This window comes from Trachemys scripta, chromosome 5, assembly GCF_013100865.1.
Source record: "Trachemys scripta elegans isolate TJP31775 chromosome 5, CAS_Tse_1.0, whole genome shotgun sequence".
NCBI lineage: Eukaryota > Metazoa > Chordata > Testudines > Emydidae > Trachemys > Trachemys scripta.
This window is the reverse complement of record NC_048302.1, coordinates 54225657-54248022: the sequence shown is the minus strand read 5'-3', so window position 1 is coordinate 54248022 and position 22366 is coordinate 54225657. Positions and strand designations below refer to the sequence as shown.

Sequence of the window (22366 nt, the reverse complement as noted above, 5' to 3'; positions counted from 1 at the left end):
TCTCATCGAAGCAAAAGTGAGGCTTCCCCTTAGGCAAGAAAGATTGTGTTGCTAAAGGGTATCCACAGAGTATGTGAAGTAATGGCCAAGACCTATTATGAGTGGCATTTTAGGAATGTCTGTGTGTAGATGTATATATTTTATTTCACATTGTCCTCACCTTGCTCTGTAAGGATGACTGATAGCCTCACTTTGTGATTTCCTGGCTTTTAAGAGTGTAGTTTTATTTATTTTTTATGACCAGCCTCACACTTGTTAAATGTAATTTTTGCTTCATATAACATAAAAAAGCCCATCAGCAGTATGTTGTCCCATGAATTAACAAGAATGACTGGACATAAGACAAGAAATCTTCTAAAAACATATGTTCACATTAAATACCTTGGCTATCTCAGTAAAAGGGGTCTTACGGGGTCATTTTTGATGCAGCACAAGTATACTATTTCTGCTCTTCTGAAATAGTTTTTTCAGGTTTATACTGAGTGTGTATAAAGGCGTATTACATAAGTAAAGGCTTAGTTTGTACATTAGCATTTTATATCTTGGATTCTTACTAAATCCTTCCTTTTATCAACCTGAGCTGAATAGATCTATATTGATTTCTGCTACATGTGTTTATGGTGTTTATTTTGATATGTCTGGGATTAAAAACAAAATTAACAAGCATAATCAATTGTCTTAATGGTAAAAAATGGTGCTTTATTACCCTTGGTTACATTCTTCTAGGGGGAAAAAGAGTAAAGGAGATGTTATAATAAAGGAATCGATTTATTCAATCACTGGGTATAAAAACATTAGCCCTGGGAAAGAGCTGTCCTCTAAGAGCTTTAGCTGCCCAGTCTCACTTGTGTGGCACAAAATGATTTGCATTTTTAGAGAAATTTCATGTCTTCAGTGAGCTCTAGTGAAACATGAATAAATTGCTTTCTTTTCCTCTTTTTCTGACTTTATGAAGCTGAATCCATTAGGGGCTGAGCCGAACTGTAATGAAATAAAGGCAACAGCTGACATGATGGAAACCCTGGATTAGGTTTCTTACTAGTCCAAGCTCAGCTGTCATGGCCTACATGTCAAGTTAGTGGTCTTCAGGGAGGCTCATGAGTACATGTGGATATTTTTTTTTTTTTTAGCTGCTACATTACAACTGGTCTCCAAAGCAGCCAGAAATTAAATAGAGAAGCAAAGATTAAGAATTAGATAGAGACACAGCAAGCAGTTCACCAGAGAGAGTTGGAGTCAGGCAAATAAACCTTTCCAAGTTTGCTAACTCACTTCTGTCTGCTAGGCAGGGCTGCTTGTGACCCACCTTGCTCCTTTTGTGCATACTGAGTTTACGTGATTGCTTAAGATGCATGTAAGAGATACTGCTGTTGATATTACTGAGTACGTTAGCCTGGCCTTGCACTACAGCAGTCACAGAGTTCAGCACAAGGGAACATCACTCAGCTTGGGAAGAGGACTGTCAGAGGCTAGAATTTTAATTCTTCAGTGTTGTACAGCTTCTGAAATATTTGTGTTAATTGGTGCCTAATCTGGCATTGGGTAAAATCTAAACTGGACCTAGAAGAAATGGAAGTAAGATTGCTAGTTTTATTTTTAATAAATGTTTGCAGATCAGGGATCAGAATGGGACTTTGCAATTGGGAGACCGGCAAGTTTCAAGATTTGTCTCTGTGAAACATCCATACTTCTTCTGTAAGAAGTCTGACTAGGAGCCACTCAAACCTCAAAGCAGGAGCAGACATGTTTGAAAGAAGCTTTAATTAAATTTTGGTTTGCCTTGTGAGTTTCAGGATGGGGTTAGATTATGGTTTGATCAGGACATGATGAAGAATGAAACAGACACAGGATAGATTTTAAAGCAGAAAGCTGCAACTATGGCTGATCAGAAATTTTCCAACAGACCATTTTTCCATCAGAAAATGACAATTCATGAAAATCTAAACCTTCCATAGGAACATGTCAATTATGACACAATTTTGACAGAAGCCAGACGAAGTTCCAACAGCAACTTGCCTAGTTTCTTCCCAGCTCACACCTACCTCTGCCATTTCTCCACAGCCCAAGCTATCCAGCCCCATACCAGCTCATGTACCCAGGAACCCTGGGATCCTAGGCTCCTCAGCAACTTACCTGGGAGACAGAGGAGGTAGAAGCAGGGTTTTTGAAAGCTTACATTCCACAGGAAATTTTGCATTTCCAGCATTTTGTTCTGAATTTAACACATTTTTTTTTCATAAACGAGAAAATTTTCAAGGGCTAGAAGCTCCAGTTCTTGCCCAGTTCAAAATGCAACTATATTAACTTCAAAGGGGGTTACCCCCAAAAAACAACATGCATTTCTTTGAGTCCAATATTCCCTCAATAGCGCATAACAAATATTCAGAGTTGGTCCCCTTCAACTAATCCCTAGATTTCAACCTACCTCTGAATCCACTAGCCCTCTTCCTGTAAGGAGGAGGAAGGATACACAAGAGGGATACTTTGGTCTTCAAGACTTAAGGTCTTCCTTCCTTCTTCAAGCAAATTCAGGCAAATAAAGTTCATGAATTGTCTCTTGGGTCTCATGTTTACCTCTGGAATTCGCCCCTGTGAGGCTTTTGCCCTCACTGGTACAAGTTGCAAGGAAATTACAAACTCACTCACAACTCTCGTCCTTACTCTTTATTAACCTAAAACCAGGCCTCTAGGCTACTGCAAGAAAGGTGAAAAAAAATCACCAGAATCCTCTTAATCTTGTCCTGATACTCTGCCAGTATTGCCCCAAGGGAGAAATCCCTTCCTGATCCCAAAACTGGTGACCTGTCAGACATACAGTTTTTTGGAAATAAAGTTCAAACTAATATTGGACAGGGAGGCTGGGGCAGCAACTGCAGCAGAATGGCTGCTGTGTGCCCTGAAGGTTTTACATACACCAAAGGGAGGCAATCAAGTCAGGCAAGAGGCCCCTCCTGCCTCCACTAGTCACTGGTAGTAAGTAGAGTTGGAGAAGTCTCTCCTCCTTCCACTAATTTCCTGTCCACCCAGGAACAATTTTTGTGTGACTTCTGGCTGGGAGGAAGGCCCCAGCGCAGCCAGTCCCTTCCTCTCGGGACTGCAGGGGTTTTCTTTCCTCAGCCAGGCTGATCAGACATCTGTCACATTAAGACTATTCTATATGAGTTCCTATACTGCTGTCCTTACCATAGTATGAGAAGTGTGGTGAGGGGTGAGCACTGATTTTAAATTAAATAAATATGTTTAGTCACCTGCTGGAGGTTTCTAGAGCAAACAATATGATTTGTATGGCATAATCCAAAGAAAATGTTAATTTTTAGAATAATACATTTTAAATAGCTAATAATTCTTTTGATACAATTTAACAAATGGAAGGCCAGATCCTCAGCTGATGTAGTTCCATTTCTTTCAGTCCAGCTGCACTATTTTACACCAGTTGAGGACATTTATGGCAAAGTGTTCATTTTTAAATTCTATCGCTTGCTTACATGTTCTTAAAAATCTCTAAAATACTGTAACTTTCTACAGTAACTCACAAACCACATGCTGACTGCTAATAAACAGAACATCCTTTTCCATTTTTCAGTGTAATCTTTTTCATGTGAATCTGTTTCTCATAAAAAGATCTAGATTGGCTGGTTAGAAGGCTGGAGTCCTCTCTTTATCCACAGAAAGAGGGAAAAAATGGGCTGTGACAATGTAAGCTTTCTCACACTGTCCCACCAATGTACCTCCACCCTGATGTGGAAGAATAGACCCATTAAATCCCAAAGCCTAAATAGATAAACCCAAAACTTCTATGCTGTACCAGTAGACTAAACTAAGGACTTACCTATCTTTTTAAAAGTAGATGCTGCAATGTCAGGTCTAATTAAGAGCATTGGGTCTAATTTCACAGTCTGGTCGGAAAATCAGCCAGGGGAATCTTTCAGGTGGAAATCTCCGCAAACTTGCCCATGTAGAGGTTTCTTACCTATTGGTCTGTCTGGGTGGTGGAGGATGCAGGGACTGGCCACAAACATGGTTCTTGGAGTCCAGCATTTATCATTAGTGTGTGTGTGTGTGTGTGACCATAGAACCAGACCAAGACTCCATTGTGCTAGGCACTGTACAGAGACAGAACAAAACCACAGTCTGCCACGTGAAATTTACAATCTAAGTGTAAGACAAGAGATAATGGATAGATGGAGGCAGAGAAAGCACAAGGAAACAATGAGACAGTACCAGTGTGCCTGATAAGCTGTGGTCTCAGTACACTAGCTGCCTAACTGTTGTTAAGTGTTTTGTAGGCTTTAAGGCAAAGGAGAGTTTTAAGGAGGGATTTGAAGGAGGATAATGAGATAGCTTGCAGATGTTTACAGAAAGCTCCTCCCATACATAAGGGACAGCATGGAAGAAACAGCTCAATCTGTTTAGCTTAACAAAGAGAAGATTAAGGGATGACTTGATTACAGTGAGTAAGCATCTACGTGGGGAACAAATATTATTTAACAGGCTCATCAATCTAGCAGAGAAAGGTATAACATGATCCAATGGCTGGAAGTTGAAGCTAGACAAGTCCAGACTGGAAATAAGGTGTATATTTTTAACAATGTGAGTAATTAACCATTGGAACAATTTACCAAGGTTGTGGTGGGTTCTCCTGTACTACTACCACTGGCAATTTTAAAATCAAGATTGCATGTTTTTCTAAAATATATGCTTTAGGAATAATTTGGGGGGAAATTCTAAGGCCTGTGTTATACAAGAGGTCAGACTAGATTATCAAAATGGTCCCTTCTGGCCTTGAAATCTGTGAATCTAGGTGCTTGTTTGAAAATGTAACAAATAGGCAGTGAAGGCTGTCATCATTGGGAGAGTTGAGGCAGGTTCTCCTGTACTCCCCTTCAGGTTCCTGGCAGCACAGTTCTATTTGTTCCCTGCTGCCAAGACTTCTACAACTAGTAACTGCTCAGTGCTGTAAAGGTGGTAAGTCCATCTTCCACAGAGAAGGGGGGAAATCTATTCATGAATCTTAGAGGAAAAGGTGGGTCACTGCAGAGGATAACTTTCTTGCCCCCAAAGAACTCAGATACAGTTCAATTTTAGGGATTCTGCCTCTGCTTTGAAAGAATCATTGTCTTCTCTCTGCTTCTTCCATACCCTCTTAGCCTGAATGGATGCACTCATGGTAAGACTCCTTCAAAGATATAAAGCTTACAAAAACATCTCCCTGGCATCCTGTTTTGTAGCAGATGCATTGCTAAATTTTTCTTTGCTTCACTGGCTTTGATTTCTGTACCCAGAAGATACCTTTGGCTAAGATCTTGGAAGACAAATTCCCAGGCAGCACACTAATTTATAGTGTCCTCCAAATACCCAGATGTCAAACAGTTTGGAAGCCACTGGGCAAAGTAGTCACTGGAGATGCTGAAAGGCAGAAGTACATATAATTCTATAGAAGAGTAGGCAGGCCTTTAGAGGCTAGCAAACTGCAGAGCCACGTTTTACAAAACAACGATAGAATAATTTTTCCAGAATAGGAAACTATCAAAGAAACTGCACAGAGCACTAGATTAAAAAGCAAAAGAAAGCTAAAATCAAGGACATTTATGTTGAATCAGGACAATCTATCACTACATTTGAAAATCAGGATGATAATAAAGTACAATTCAGCAACAACAAAAGTTAAAAGATTTAGTGATGACTAATGAGATCTTCATCATCTTGAGACACCTCAGAGGGGCCCTGAATTTCAGAACATGGGTACTCAGCACTTGCTGATAATCAGGGACTTTGAAGACAGCGCACATTGGGCACCCAAAAATTGACCCCAGAAATCGTTAGTGATTTTTGAAAATCTTGGAGTGAAAATAAGCCAGCTCTGTGCCTCCTGGGATTCTCCAGCCCAACCAGCTGGTTTAGTCGACTTTCAAACTGCTTTGTGCTGCTGGAAAATGTTGAAATAATGAAAGAATAGGAAATTTTCAAAGCATCACATCTGAAAAATTTCTTTCTTGACTTCTCCCAAACTTGGGGAAAGAAGGGGAATAGATTCTAGCCACAGATAAGATGCTGTATTCAAATTTTAGGAGAATAATTTGGGTGACGTGTGAGGAGGCTGGGATAGGATGTGAGAAGATTAGGATAATAACAGTAAACTGTCTGCATCTTTTTTTAATGGAAGGACCAGTTCCCCCATGAGGAGGACCTTGTAGAAAGCTATCAATGTTTTTGAGGACCAACGCTTGTTTGTCACTAACGTTCATTTATGTTTGCACAGATCACTAGTGACAGTCCTATCATCCTTTCTCTTTTGTTCTTACCTGATAATTTCCTTTCTTTGTCTGTCTGTAGCCAAGAATCCAACCTATATTAAGGAAGAGCCCGTTCAGAGTTAAGTATTCAACAGGTGGCTTTTGTGAAGGTGTCATCTCACTATATGCTACACTAATGTGTAGTTTTCAGGATCATTACAGGACTGGAAAGATTTCAAGGTTGCCCAAAAGTCTGATGTCTTCCCCAACCATGAAAGAGAGAAACTTATCAGATGGCTGTTGGATATATGCATAAACGAGGAAAGGAAGTTATCAAGTAGGGACAAATTTGTATCCCATTAGGCCTTCCCATCCTAATAAAAAAAAATTGTGCTTTCCTTACAGTTTTCGTGGTCTCAAGAGTGTCTATATTTAACAGAACATAAAGTAAGTTCTGCTTCCAATTCATAAACCTGCCCCAAACTATTAAGCCTTTAATCAAATAAACCTACCTGTTCAGTATACCTGCTGTAATTTGTTTAGGGCTCCCATCGGTGCTCATAAAGACTCCTTCAGTGCCCCGTATAATACATAATCTCAAAAGAGAACCAAATAAAGCATTTTTACAATCTAAATTAAACAACTTTGTCTAATGAAAGTAGAGGTGTCTCCTTCCTAACTAGGCCAGAATCCCTAAGGGTCTTGTATTTATTTATTTATTTATTTTTACTTTTAACAAATTGGCCTAGGAGGATCTGAAAGCTAAGTTAACTGAGCTGACTCCGTTGTTTCTCTTTTTCTGCCTGCTCACCAAGCCTGAAATATGCACAGGCAGGTCTACAATTGACTGTATTAAAATAAATATTCAGCCACAAACTTATTCTAAAATGCAGCTGGGTAAATTCCCATCTTCTTGCTTACCCCACCACGTAATATCTCTAATGTTCAGAATTCATCTCTATCGTATGTGGCTCTTAAAAATACCTACGCTTAATAAATACTGTGATTCACTAACCTGGCTCATTTGTATTGTTTCCCCCATGGAAGCTTTTGCCTATGTTAGAATCTAGAGACACTCCATGCTTACATTGCATGGCAGAACAGTAAGATGCTTTCAGTCTCATGTGATGTTCAGGTTTTAGTGTAAAATAAAATTAAAGCATCTGCAAAATGGAAACTAGAGATAAAAATCTCCTTTGTGTTAAACAGTGAAAGTGTGTGTGTGCGAGAAAGAAAGAGACCCTAATCAGCAAACATTTTTCACTAAAAATGCAATTTTGGGCAAATATTTAGATCAAAACCAGTGATTTGTGGTACAACTCCTCCAGTCAGCTATATGATTTTTGAAGATTAAAAACAATACACTTCAACCTGTTTCATAACTGTATATTCTTTCACTGGTATGATTAACCTAGTAAAAATTACATAGCACCAATTTAAAATGGTAAACTAAATTATGTGTTTATTTCAACTATGACAAGTTATCCTCCATTTTGCAGGTATTTATTTTAAATACCCTTTACCTTCAGTATAAGGGCACACTACTCTTATCAGACTGCTATATGGTTCTCAGTCACTTCACATAGCTTAAGAGAATGCATAGCATTTTTACATTGTATGATCAACTTTTTGACAGTGCGGGGCCAGCATAGCTAATGGAATAATAGCCTGCAGGGTCCAGCTAAATGATATACGAATATAATCAACCTTTGTGATGACTATTCAAAAGTAATCCCTTTAGCTTTCAACTGCAACATATATTTCAGCAATGCAAAGCCATATGAGGAAAATCTCTGCAGACTCTACTGATACAATATGGCCTTCATATCCCTACAGTGTGTTTGCTGCTCATAGTGAGTTTTAAATTTAAGGTAATGGCTACTGTATATTCATGTGAGCATAGAACAATACCTTTGATTTGTTGGAGAAACGTTACATTAGCTACCAAGGGCCCTATTCAGTAAACTTTGACACAACCCTTATATACGGTTTACTGCTTACCCTGAATAGAATGTGCCTGATAAAAATGCTTTGCATGCCCAAATTATACAAATTCATTAATCTTTATATTCATAAAACCACCAAGTACAACTGCCTCTATTTTAAGTATACCACTCAGAATACATGGCTAAAAGAGGAGGCCAAATCTGCTTTTAGAAAGAAAGCATTCGGTTAAATTTCATTTATAGGAATGGAAAAAATTGGAAAATCTTTTGCAAGTATAGGACACGTACTTTGCTGATTGTGGTATTATTTGGTATAGTATTTTTATTTCTGCCTCACCACGACATTCTGCAGCATATAACTAAGAACAGCTTCATGAACTTTCAAAAGGCAAGTAATTTTTAGATGAGAATAATGGATCATATCTCATCATTTGGTTTAAGCCAACTTGACGATATACATACTATAGCCTATCATGGGTAAGTTTTATAAAAAGTTTAATGAAGAGCCTATAATACATATATAGCTGACAGAAAATGCCATATTTGCTAATACTGAGTCAAATTATATGGAATATGTTGTATCAATTGGAAACATGTATAATGAAAATGCAGTATGCTTCCTTATAGTAGTTCTTTGGTAAGTATAACATGCAGTAATGGGGTAAGAACTCAGATAGAAACAACAGGAACATCTGCTGTTTTATATATACACACACACAGCAACACATTGTATATATGTTGTTTTGCATGTGTGTGTATATGTAGGTAATACAATAGCACCATTGTTAATTTTTATTTGACATACTAACTTGAATATTTTAAGCACTTTGTGTAAATTAATAGCAAAAGCTACCACAATTAATTTATTTCTATTTATTTCCTTTCCAATATAGTCCATATTGTGTGTTGCTTTTAGCTAGTTTTTTAATTTGGAGTTTGGTTTGGTTTGCTTCTTTACTTATAAGCAGAGCTGCCAGAAGCCTGGGGGGGAGGGAGGAATAGCTTAGTGGTTTGAGCATTGGCATGCTAAACCCAGGGTTGTGAGTTCAATCCTTAAGGGGGTCACTTAGGGATCTGGGGCAAAATCAGTACTTGGTCCTGCTAGTGAAGGCAGGGAGCTGGACTCAATGACCTTTCAAGGTCCCTTCCAGATCTAGGAGATGGGATATCTCCATTTATAAATATATAAAATAAATAATAAGCTACACACAAGTCCATTGAAATAAAAACATTTGCATAAAATTTGTTGTAAATAGCACTCCTCCTCCCTCTCCTGTCCCCCAAAATGTCTTTTCTTTTTTGTAGGGAGGATTCCCGCATCAGACAGTAGAGTTGTTGAGAATTCTCATTTTATTATTAGTTAGTCAGTTAGTTATAATTAAATGCCAACTTTCCTGCCCTGCAGAATATACAGTCTAAAAAATAGATGTTATACATTTCATTTTCATTAAAAACTTCTGAGTGCATAGAGTTTGGGTGAACTCTTGTCCTCACTAAAGTCAATTGGATTTTACCATTGACTTCAATGGGGCCGGAATTTCACCATGTGTCTGTAAAATTCCATGCACACTAATGGTGCCAGACAAATAATGGGTAATATTTTCAAAAGAGCTGAGTTCCCATTTAGACACACAATGAAGTAGCTAAATTCGAGAGCTTAGATGTTCTGAAAATTTGTTCCAGTAATTATAATTGCCAATAAAGAAGCAATTATAATACATCAGAAACATCTTATCATACATGCAAGGCCCCTCTTTTCCAGTTTTTTATTTTGTTTACAATTTCCTGGGAATTTATTGGGGTTATTACAAGCATTTAAAAATGGATGAAAATCAGTGCAAACAATTAACTTCACAGTTTTCTGGGTAAATAGTGGGATTAATATTGGGGGATGGAAGGACCAAAAAAAGCAACAGGTTACCAAGACGCCATTACTCCTTCCAGAATGGGAAATCTGATCCAGCGAGTTCCGGCATTTCCTTTTTTAGGACTCAAATGCTGACATACACATACTGACATCCATGCACATGTGTGTATCTTCCAATGCATTGACTTACTTTAACAGACAGCCTTACATATACACTTAGACTAATTTACTATTAACATAAATACATCTACCTAATGTAATGGATTGGATTTGCTTTACATAATCGGTATTTTCAGGTACTTAAGTGTCCAAAACTAGGTAAAATAGGTAAAAAAAACAAATAGCTTTTGTAAAACCCAGGACATTTTAGGTAAAAATCAGTAAAATCTGAAAACAAAGGGCCTTATATATATTATATATATTACATACGCACATACACACAAATGCATGTCTGTCCATCTGTATATCTATCTGTCCATATTTATAAACACACACACAAAATGACTGAGAGAGAATGCATGATGGTATGGTTTTATTGGCAAGAGTCTCATTGTTCGCAAATGGGAAAGCCATGGCTGAGTTGTGTAGAAGATAATCCCATAGATGTGCCAGTAAAACATTCAGCCCAACCCCCACCATCAGTGTCTCCATATATGTTACATATTTTACAGGGGGGAAAAAAACTTTTGAAAAATATTTTTAGAGGGAATTTTAACAATGTATTGGTGCCAGCTTTCTTATCCCTCCACCTGTACAGGGGACTGACCATATAGGCTGTTTGGGCTTTCAAGAAAAAATAAAGTTATAGCTGTAATTCTAATAATTTTTAGATGTTTCTAAAATAGCTTTTTTCATACTTAAAATATCACAGTTTAAATATCAAGTATTTCAAGACCAACTAGGGCTAGAAACAATGGATGTTTGTCAGTGGGATTCCTAGCTTTCCAGTAATATAGAACTCCTATTTCTAGCCCTAATGGGTCACAAAATGCAGTATAAGACCTTGAATATGTTACTAGTCCAGAGTTGACTATTTCCCAGTTTAAAGGGATATGCTGTTGGGAAATACAAATATTTGTGACAGGCTGTTCTGGAGTTTTTTGGTGGTATTTTGAAACTTCTCAGAAGTTTCGAATGTTAGAGTGGTAGAAATAGCTTAGTGAACAAATGCAGGCAAAAGTGTACAAAAATGCAATTTATCACAAAATTCCATCATTTTTCATGTGGGAATCTCCACCACTTTTGTAGGTATCTATGTATGTCAGATAAATAGATACATGTAAATATGTGTCTATATATCTATATTTCCACATATATACACATGCAGCCACTCTGTTACTAGTTTTACAACATTGTGATTCCATTGAAATCAGTGGAGCTGCTATGCCAACATAAAAATGTCATTGCATGGTGATGTATCAGGCCCTTTATTGGCATCATCCTACAATGCAGTGTTGTCAGCTGCTTATGGGAATCAGGACTTCTAAGGCCAAATTCAGAGGTAATATGTAAGGCAGTGAAGTTAGGCTCCCTTATACCCAGTTAAAATTCCCTTAGGCTTACTTCTTCTCAGCCTGCTTCTAAAAGAAGTTGAGCTGATACCTTAGACCTGGTCTATCTGAGGGCAGGTCTTCACTACGGGGGGGAGGGGGTCGATTTAAGATACGCAAATTCAGCTACGCGAATAGCGTAGCTGAATTCGACGTATCGCAGCCGACTTACCCCGCTGTGTGGATGGCGGCAAAATCGACCTCCGCGGCTCCCCGTCGACAGCGCTTACTCCTACCTCTGCTGGTGGAGTAAGCGCGTCGATTCGGGGATCGATTGTCGCGTCCCGACGAGACGCAATAATTCGATCCCCAAGAGATCGATTTCTACCCGCCGATTCAGGCAGGTAGTGTAGACCTAGCCTGAGAATGTTTTAACTGGAATAACTAAATTGTCTCAGCCTTCAGCTTTGCTTAAATGCTACAATTCGAGTCATATGTTTAAAGCATTAATTCACATTTTTCTTAACAGAGCTTGCTAAAGACACAAGTGGTGTTTTGGAGACCAATGAACTATTTCTGCAGACCCCAGTTCAAGAACCTCTATGGTATAGTATTTGCCCCCATTCTAAACTCCTATAGGCCTGTTACCTAATAATAATCAATTGATAAGAATTGATAATAATAGATATGTTTTATAAGTTTGAATTTAGTTCATAATTAAGATAAGTCAGCTTGATGGAGTTTATTAAGCAATTGTTGTTCAGCACATAACAGAAAGGTATATGTTACCCCAATCTGGAGAATGCCTTGCAGCTAGTAATAGTCTGATTTTGATACTGTCTGGTTCTGTTATTTGCTTATAGCTTGACACTTTTATATGCAACTTGTTTACAGTTTCATTTATATTGTTTCCTTTTTTCACAGACATATCTTATTTTTAGTATTTTTCTAACTTTCCAGATACATAATCAAATATCTTTTATTTACTTTAGTTTATATTTTGCTAACTCAAGTATCTGTTACTTGTTGTTGCTAGTGCGTTGCTAAACATAGTATTCCTTACTTTAATTCTTGCAAAGATTATCATAGCTTTTCTGGTAATTCGTGGAAAGCTGATATTTTTCCTTTTCTTAACATAACTGCAAAGCATCAGTCAACAGGCCCATATTTGCTATGCTTGCTCTCGCAAAATTCACAGTGATGTCAAAGGGAACAATTTACTCTGACTTTCCACAAGCTGTTTGAATGTCTTTTTTGTTTTGCTCTGTCCAAAAACAATATTTTTCCTTCTCACAAAACTGACAAAGACATAATTTCACACTTTTTTGCTGTTAGCATCGAACTGATTTTTGATTGCTGATCAGTTAATCTCCTTTCACTTTAGGGGTATAAACTTCTGAGGCAGAAACAAATCCATTAACAAGCTGTTGCGTCTGGAAAGAAAAATCCCAAACTTACACTACATGAAATTTACAGTAATATAATTTGCTATTTTTCATTACAGAGAATTCCAGCTCACTCAGAGAAAAAGCTCTGAACCCTTTTGATGAAGTCAAGAAGATCCTTATTAGAAAACATGCAGAAAAACGTTTGCGTTTCACCTTGTAATTTTAAAAGGAGCACAGAGTTGCAGTGCAAGTGCCCAGCAACATTAGGTCCTTATATGACTGGTGTCAGGTTCAATATGTGTCACGAAGGTTTTTATCTTAACTACCCTGCATTGTTGAAATAAAATACAAAAGGAATGGTAGCATTATAAAGGAAAACCAATATATTTACCTATTACATAATCTATCCTACAGTGTACCTCCTGTGAGCACCCTTAACTCCCATTGAAGTCAATGGAGTTGAGGATATTCAGCAAGATGAGGCTGTAAACATATATGCGAATTTTAACACTAATATACAGCATTTTGTCCATTTCTGTAACAGTACACTCAGATTTTGACCCCTTTTACACAGGGCCTTCAGTTGAGTTTAACAAAAGTGCCTAACAGCTGTGACTCAACTGGGTTTTAACATGATTAGAAAAGATCCAGCCTGGTTGGTGCACTATAGCATGGTTTAGATCTAGTTTATAATACAGTTTGGCCCTAACCAGCTTCAGCCACAACTAGGTTTGTTTAAGCTGTGATTAAGCATAACTATTAAACTCTCTTGAAAGGCCTGTATAAACAAAGCATTTGAAACGCTGCTTACTGTTCCTAGTAAAACAATAACCCAACGTAACAGTGAAACAAGTATACTGAACATGGACATTTTTTGTCATATTGAAAATCTGTATTTGACATGTTCAAAGCTACACAAGACACCTTTTAAAAGTGCACCCTGTGCTTGTTCTTGTAATCAAACAAACTAAAATCCATGGAGACTGATTTTAGCTAATAACCCACTAATAATCTAAAACTCTGATTCCTTTAGTACAGTGACGTCTGCTTGGAGAATTTTATTCTAGTTTGAGTTGGTCAAATTTTCTTGTCAGGAGATTCCCCTCATGATTCTTAGCAGGCAAACTTCAATAGGTTTCCACAGTTCTCCGTGGCCATTTTCAGGGCTGCTGTAACCCTTGACCTAGATAGAAGCTAGGAGGATAGAAGATTGAGGTTATCCTTCTGAAAAATGTAGTAAAAGTAGGATGTTGGGAACCCTTTGAGTTTTATTTGGAAAAATTGATTCAATCTATCATATATTTCAGAGAACCAGTTCTTTCAGATCTAAATAAACAAAGGTTTATGAGTCCAAATAATTGAGATTTATTTTTTCTTTAACAACGAAGCCTCCCAGGTTCAGACTCAGAAGGAGGCGCCATTAGGTCCTTTGGTCAGTTTTTATGACAGTCCTGTGAAAGTGAGAGCCTTAGCCATAACAATAACTCTATCCACTGGTTCTCTTCAGGGCTGCAATCTGTGTAACTGGGTAAGAACATGTGATAATAGGATTTGTTTCTATTAAGGCTATGCAAAATATACAACATTTCTAACTCCATCTGCACATTTTTGATCAGGTTGCATATATGCAATACACATTCAATACATCTAACACAATATGACGGGTTCGGTCACAGAGACCCCCTTGGGACTGTCACCTGACATGCTGAGATTACCTCTGAGCCCATTTTCCCTGCCAGCTTGGGACTCCAGAACCCTGCCTTGTTAACCTAGACACGCTAGCCTGCTGCAACACAGACCCAGGTCTCGTCCATGCCCCAAAAGCTGCAGACTTTAACCAAAGTCAGCTGGTCTCCTATCTCCAGCACCCAGACACCCAGTTCCCAATGGGATCCAAACCCCAAATAAATCCATTTTATTCTGTATAAAGCTTATACAGGGTAAACTCATAAACTGTCCACCCTCTCTAACATTGATAGAGAGATATGGACAGCTGTTTGCTCCCCCAGGTATTAATCACTTACTCTGGGTTCAATAATAAACAAAAGTAATTTTATTAAGAATAAAAAGTAGGATTTAAGTGGTTTCAAGTAATAACAGACAGAACAAAGTAAGTCACCAAGCAAAATAAAACAAAACACGCATGTCTAAGCCTAATACATTAAGAAACTGATTACAAGTAAAATCTCACCCTCTGAGATGTTCCAATAAGCTTCTTTCACAGACTAGACTCCTTCCTAGTCTGGGCCCAATCCTTTCCCCTGGCACAGTGCTTGTTAGTTTCAGCAGACATCTTAGGTGGAAACTCAGCGTTTTCTCATGACTGGCCCCCCTTTGTTCTGTTCCACCCCCTTTTATAGCTTTGGCATAAGGTGAGTATCTTTTGTCTCTCTGGATCCCCACCCCTCCTTCTAAATGGAAAAGCACCAGGTTTAAGATGGATTCCAGTATCAGGCGACATGTTCACATGTCCTGTGAAACCCCAGCCTCCATTCTTTCTGGGCTGGCTCACACGAACACAGAAAGGCTTGCAAGTAAACAGAGCCATTTACAACCAATTGTCCTAGTCAATGGGAGCCACCAAGATTCTAAACCACCATTAATGGCCCACACTTTGCAAAATTACAATAGGACCTCAGAGTTATAGTTCATATTTTTAGCTTCAGATACAAGAATAATACATGCATACAAATAGGAGGAATATATTCAGTAGGTTATAACCTTTGTAATGATACCTTACAAGAGACCTTTTGCATAAAGCATATTCCAGTTACATCATGTTCACACTCATAAGCATATTTCCATAAAACATATGGAGTGCAACGTCACACACCGATTTTTTTTATCCAGAAATATTTACTGTAAGCATAAAGATTGTTACAGCAATGTTCATTTTAAAACTTGAATACATTTTGAAGGTCTGTGAAGAATACACTTCAGAGGTCTGAGACATTTTATAGGACTTTTCCTGCATAAATATATGCATACAGTCTCATAAATCTCTCTAATAAATGGTAACAAAAACCACAGAACTATAAATTAAATGCTAAATAATAATACTGTTGTCCTTTGAGGCTAAAGTGAACTGGTTTCCACAGAGTTCACCCCTTACATTTCAATATAGATATTATTAATGTGACACTGAAAATATCAGAAAAGCAAAATACATGTTTTATAGATAATAGATGAAAATCACTTTAGTTTAATTTGACCTCTGTACTTTGTAAGTAAGGGAGAAATGGAAAGTGCTATTTCCAAATATCTGATTCTGCTGTTATGAAAAACATTATCCTATGAAGTGTAGCATTTTAATTTGTACTTTTTTATTGAAAAAACCCTACTCATGCTTTAGAAAAACAGACTATCAAGAGTATACCAGACAGACACTGACATTTTTCTTTTTGCATGGTAGCTCCCAGAAATATTAAGGATTATAAAACATGATATACTTTGCTCTTGTAATTGAATGTGATTTATTTCCGTCTCCCAAACTTTAACATGCAAGTATGCTAATTAGCATCCATAAACATCACTACTTTTTGCCAATCTACACTAGTTACTACATGTCACTTTTTATAGGTGTTTGTAACAAAATGATTGCGCATTCAAAATATAAGAAAATAGCTTTAACACATTTTGCCAGTGCTTTTTACCCACACAGCTTTGAATGAAAATAATGAATTGTATTCTCATATAATGAGATATATCTATATCTATATATATGTAATGATTTTCAAAAGAATCGAGGCATTGTAGGATGTCATATTTACAGAGAAAAATTAACCCACCAGTCTAAGTCAACCACCTGTGTGATAGAACGCAACCACCATCCCACTCCAGCAACAATTCACAGATTTTTTTAATAGGGGAAATGAAAGCTCAGTTTTCCAGGTCAAATAAATAGAGGAAGTTAGGTAAGCAGAATGTAGTTCCCTACACTGGAATTTGGACAGGATTCTGCGATGAACATCCCTACTCTTGCAAACAGTACTATGAGGTATATGATGTCTAATGGTCAGGACTCAGTTTAAAACACAGTTCCCACTGTCACTCTGCTGGAGCATTGGTTCAGTATAGTTTGTAAGGATGGTCCCACCTACTGAATTTCTAACTCCTCCAGCATCAGGGTTTTCTTTGGTGATCGCCCATCCAAGCATTGACCAGATGTGGGCCTAATTATCATATGAGATCTGATAAAATCTTAGCTCAGATTATTATAATGGAACCTCTGTCTCTCATTTCCTTACCTAAAAGGGATGGTAAATTGTAAAAGTTGTAGTCTCATTCATTCATTGAAGACTTCCCTATATAGAAATCAGTCATTCTTAGCTCTGTCTGGTTCATTTATCACTGTAATCCTCCATCCAACTTCTTCCAGAATGCCCCTAATCCACAGTCCCCTAAACATCGAGATCAGGAAATAAAACTCAGATCAATCAAAGTACACATTGTAAAGACACCTGCAGCTGCAATGTGTCAAGAATATATACTAATAGTTGGCTTCAGTGGAATTTACTTTGATTACATCAGAGCTAAATTTGGCCCATAGCTTCTATCTGTGCAAAGTAGTTTCAAAAACAAGACTAGCCAAAAATATTGCAGCAAATCAATTTTTTTGAGATGGTAACATTTTTGTCTTTAAAAGCAAGTTTTGCTACATAATGTAAGACCTGGCAATGACTCCATTTCGTTGAATACGTTTTTAAATAAAATTCTTTGTGGATCAAATAAATGGCATCTTACATTAAATAACAATAGTTCCTGGCTGGGAAGAAAATATTTGTGTTTGAAATCATTCTGATTATCATTTAAAAAAATAAAATGTTCTGTAAGTTAATAGGCTGTATCCTCTCAATTAAGATATATGCAATATTTCACCACTTACTTGTAAAGCCATTTTGAAAAATACTGTCTGAGTCATTGAAAGGTCATTCTCTTCTGGAAGGAATCTATTCATCTCAATGTAGTCCACTATAAATGTAGTGGTAGAAATACTATACATAATTATCTAGGGATAGATAGATTAGATGGTTATTAATATCACTTTTTATGTTACAGCTAGGAAGCAAATAGAAGAAACAATATTATCTTATTTTTAAATAAAATGCAAAGCATAGGTTATATTCTCAGTCGACGCTATTTGTCAGGTAAGACTCATACCATTACACTCCAAGGTCAAAACTCATCAGCCTACCACAACTGATACTCATTAAAGACTTCACCTGGTCATGAAATCCATTTAAGCATTTCTAAAGATTCCTAACACAAACAAGAGAATGAGGGTATAAAATATATTTACAAATCTGCATCTGTTTTGCTAATGTATCTTTATACGTACATGTTTTGGCCTATCGATAGATCGATTGAAAGGTTTGTGTTGTGTTTGAAGATGAAATAATAACGTTTTTGAGGAAGGTCTTCATGTTTAAGTCTTTGATTGACATCACCGTACTGCTGAAGAGTGATATACAGAACACTGGGTGTCAAGGAGACTACATTAGTGATTGTAAAAGAGCTTTCATAAGAATTTAGTAATTAAAATATTAATTTCTTCTTTATACACTGCTACCTTGATATAACATGACCTGATATAAACAAATTCGGATATAACGCGGTAAAGCAGTGCTCCGGGGGGGGTGGGGCTGCGCACTCCGTCGGATCAAAGCAAGTTCGATATAACGCGGTTTCACGTATAACGCGATAAGATTTTTTGGCTCCTGGGGACAGCGTTATATTGAGGTAGAGGTGTATTTGTAATATTCAATTTCAGTATTACAATATATAAGGCAAAAAAGACTTCTCACCAAATGAACTTTCAAAAGGGACAAGATTCAATGGAGATACAACTATCATTGGGTTGGGAGAAGGGAGGAGACAGGGCACTGGTGTGCCTTTAAGTGAAAATCTGCCATTTAATCCCATAATTGACTTCCATTTGATTCCTACTTCATGGGTAGCAAAAATACAAGATTCTACTCCCATGTGCCTCAATCCTGGCCCAGAGGGTTTAATCTCCACAGGTGAGAGGGTAGTTAAGTGTCCAGGTAAAGTCTCTGACCTTCTACCTAGACTGCTAACTATTAAGTAGTAAGTTTTGGGTGTTGTGGGAGTCAGTTCACTAGGGTCACGAGTGGGGTTATCAGTTTATTTCACAGAAATGGCAAACAACTGTCAGATTGTAACAGTTTTCAGGCACTGCTGCCCTACATCAGATCTGAACTACTGACCTAAAACCTGGTCCTGAAGAAAATGAGAGTTAAGGGCGTGTAATATCTCACAAGTGTCATTCCGTACCTTGCTGGATCAGTCCCCTAGAAGTGTAAAGTTCTGTCTCATGTGGCATCAGTCCACACAGCTAAGTAATCCTCTAAACCTCTAAAATAACTCCTCCATGTTATTTGTAATGAGTCTCTCCAGCCTCTGTGTAGTGGCCTGATTCACCAAAGCTGAATATTGACCTTATTTCATTATAGATGCAATTTTTTTTAAATATGAAATTTCTTAGAATTGGATTAGCTCAGAGAAGGGCCTCTAGAGATGTCTCCCAGCATTGTGTGATTTCCATCTTCTCTGAAGGATGGAGCGCAAGCTGGCCATTTTCTACAGTTTTATTTTGTAAGTGTATTCCTTCAGCTTCCCAGAGCTTGATTGGCTGCAGGGAATAAGACTCCAAAAGGCCTCTCTTCCCATGTGTCTATCAGGAAATGATGTCATGCACTTTTTAGGTCAGAGTCGTGGTGTTTGTTTCAAACTATAAAGTGCTTTATGGTTCGGGACCTGAGTATCTTAAAGACCCCCTCCTTCTTTGTTCTTTACCTCAACAGCTGAGACAAGCTGGGACAATTGAGCTCATAGACCCTTTGGTTAAACAGCATGGAGCTGGTATCAGGGTTTCTTCAGGGAAGGACACACAACTACCCCCACTACACTCCCCAATTCTGACAAAGCCTGAATTTATGGGCCCTCTGGTGGAGACCTAACTAGTGGTGCAAGGTCCAACTATCCATGCTGGTGAGCACTAACTTGAGTAGCTCTGATGAAGTCATTTGGACTATAGCATATATACTCATCAGCATGAATGAGGGCTGCATGGCCAGGCTCCCCAGGTTTTTACTGAGTAATGGGCTAGGCAGTTATTTTAATCTCATTTCTTTCACATTACGTACATCTAGATCAGAGGTTATCCCACAGGCTGCTATGTCCTGCGAAGGGTAGGATTCTACCCCAGCACCCAGCCCAGCTACATAGACAGGCACTGGCCTCTCAATTTGCCCCTGCAGACTTACACAAGGTGCACAATAACAATTACAACAGACTAATATTCCATGTTTGTAATACGGGCAGATCAGTGTTACATGGCCTGTGTTTCCAACCCCAGCTTCTAAGCTCTGCAACAGCAATGTCTTTAGTTTTTATGTTCTGAATTGAAATAAGCCTTCATGTCCGGGGAGACATGGAACTCCTCACAGGAGCTTTGTGACTTTAGAATATTTTAAAGACTCGGGAGCCTTTGCTTTTACTTTGCATCGCCCATACTCCATTGTGGGAGAGCAATATCACCAGTGCATTCAAACTTTGTCATACATGTGGTGGAGGTGGCTGGAGAACTGCTTGAGATCATAACAGGTAAGCATTTCTAATTCTTCCTGTTACATTAAAGTTCTTGGAGCACTCTATACTGACATATATTAAGGACTCTGAGAGAGGTGTCCATGTTCAAACATAATTCCCACTTATGATAAAAGTGACATGCACTTATCAAGGGGTGAATAGACACCTTCGTGGTAACTTATAAAGTTTAAATGTTTATATGTGGATTGTATGGCATTCCATAATAGCAATCAGCAGGAAAATGCTTTCTTAAAATTATAATTGTAGGCCAGCCTATTGGTAGTTCTTTAAACTGCTGTGCACCAGACCCAACCCCAAGGCTTGTGGAATGCTGTAGAAGCAACACAGTCAATCGAGACACATTGGCCTGGTCTACACTACGAGTTTAGGTCAAATTTAGCAGCGTTAAATTAACCCTGCACCCATCCACACAACGAAGCCATTTACTTCGACATAAAGGGCTCTTAAAATCAATTTCTGTACTCCTCCCCGATGATGGGAGTAGCGCCGAAATCGACATTGCCATTTCAAATTAGGGTTAGTGTGGCCACAATTAAACGGTATTGGCCTCCGGGAGCTATCCCACAGTGCACCTTTGTGACCACTCTGGACAGCAATCTGAATTCAGATGCACTGGCCAGGTAGACAGGAAAAGCCCCGCAAACTTTTGAATTTCATTTCCTGTTTGCCCAGCGTGGAGAGCACAGGTGACCACGCAGAGCTCATCAGCACAGGTAACCATGCAGTCCGAGAATCAAAAAAGAGCACCAGCATGGACCATACGGGAGGTACTGGATCTGATCACTATATGGGAAAGGATTCCGTGCTAGCAGAACTATGTTCCAAAGACAAAATGCCAAAACATTTGAAAAAATCTCCAAGGGCATGATGGAGAGAGGCTACAATAGGGACTCATATCAGTGCCGCGTGAAAGTTAAGAAGTTCAGATAAGCCTACCAGAAAACCAAAGAAGCAAACGGAAGGTCCGGGGCACAGCCACAGACATGCTGCTTCTATGCTGAGCTGCATGCAATTCTAGGGGGGCCACCACCACTACCACACCCCTGACCGTGGAGTCCAAGGAGGGGGTAATCTCAGCCATGTCTGAGGATTCTGAGGATGGGAGGAAGAGGAGGACGAGCTTGCGGAGAGCACACAGCACTCCGTTCTCCCCAACAACCAGGATCTTTTTCTCAGCCTGACTGAAGTACCCACCCAACCCTCCCAAAGCAGTATCCCAGACCATGAAGCCATGGAAGGGACCTCTGGTGAGTGTACCTTTGTAAATATAAAACATGGTTTAAAAGCAAGCGTTTTTTAATGATTAATTTGCCCTGAGGACTTGGGATGCATTTGCGGCCAGTACAGCTACTGGAAAAGTCTGTTAACGTGTCTGGGGATGGAGCGGAAATCCTCCAGGGACATCTCCATGAAGCTCTCCTGGAGGTACTCCAAAATCCTTTGCAGAAGGTTTCTGGGCAGTGCAGTCTTATTCCATCCTCCATGGTAGGACACTTGACCACGCCATGCTAGTAGCAAGTAATCTGGTATCATTGCATGACAAAGCCTGGCAGCATATGGTCCCGGTGTTTGCTGGCATTCAAGCAACGTCTGTTCTTTATCTCACTGTGTTATTCTCAGGAGAGTGATATTGTTCATGGTAACCTGGTTGAAATACGGGAATTTAATTAAGGGGACAGAGGTGGCCATTCTACTGGGCTGTTTGCCTGTGGCTGAAAAGAAATCCTTCCCTGCAGTTAGCCAAGTGTGGGGGGGAGGGGCATTGGCGCTGAGCTTTTTGCGTTTGGCTCGCAGGGATCTTCCCTGATAC

General features: G+C 38.6%; 1 protein-coding gene across 1 annotated transcript in view; it reads left to right on the top strand.

The window, feature by feature from the left end:
• TTC29 (tetratricopeptide repeat domain 29) overlaps positions 1–13378 on the top strand; it is a 204947-nt gene extending 191569 nt beyond the window's left edge. The window contains exons 11-12 of the mRNA XM_034772973.1: positions 12066–12141; positions 13041–13378. Of these exons, the coding sequence (XP_034628864.1) occupies positions 12066–12141; position 13041 (77 nt within the window). The 3' untranslated portion in view covers positions 13042–13378. The remainder of the gene's footprint in view (positions 1–12065; positions 12142–13040) is intronic.
• Positions 13379–22366: the final 8988 nt, after the last annotated feature.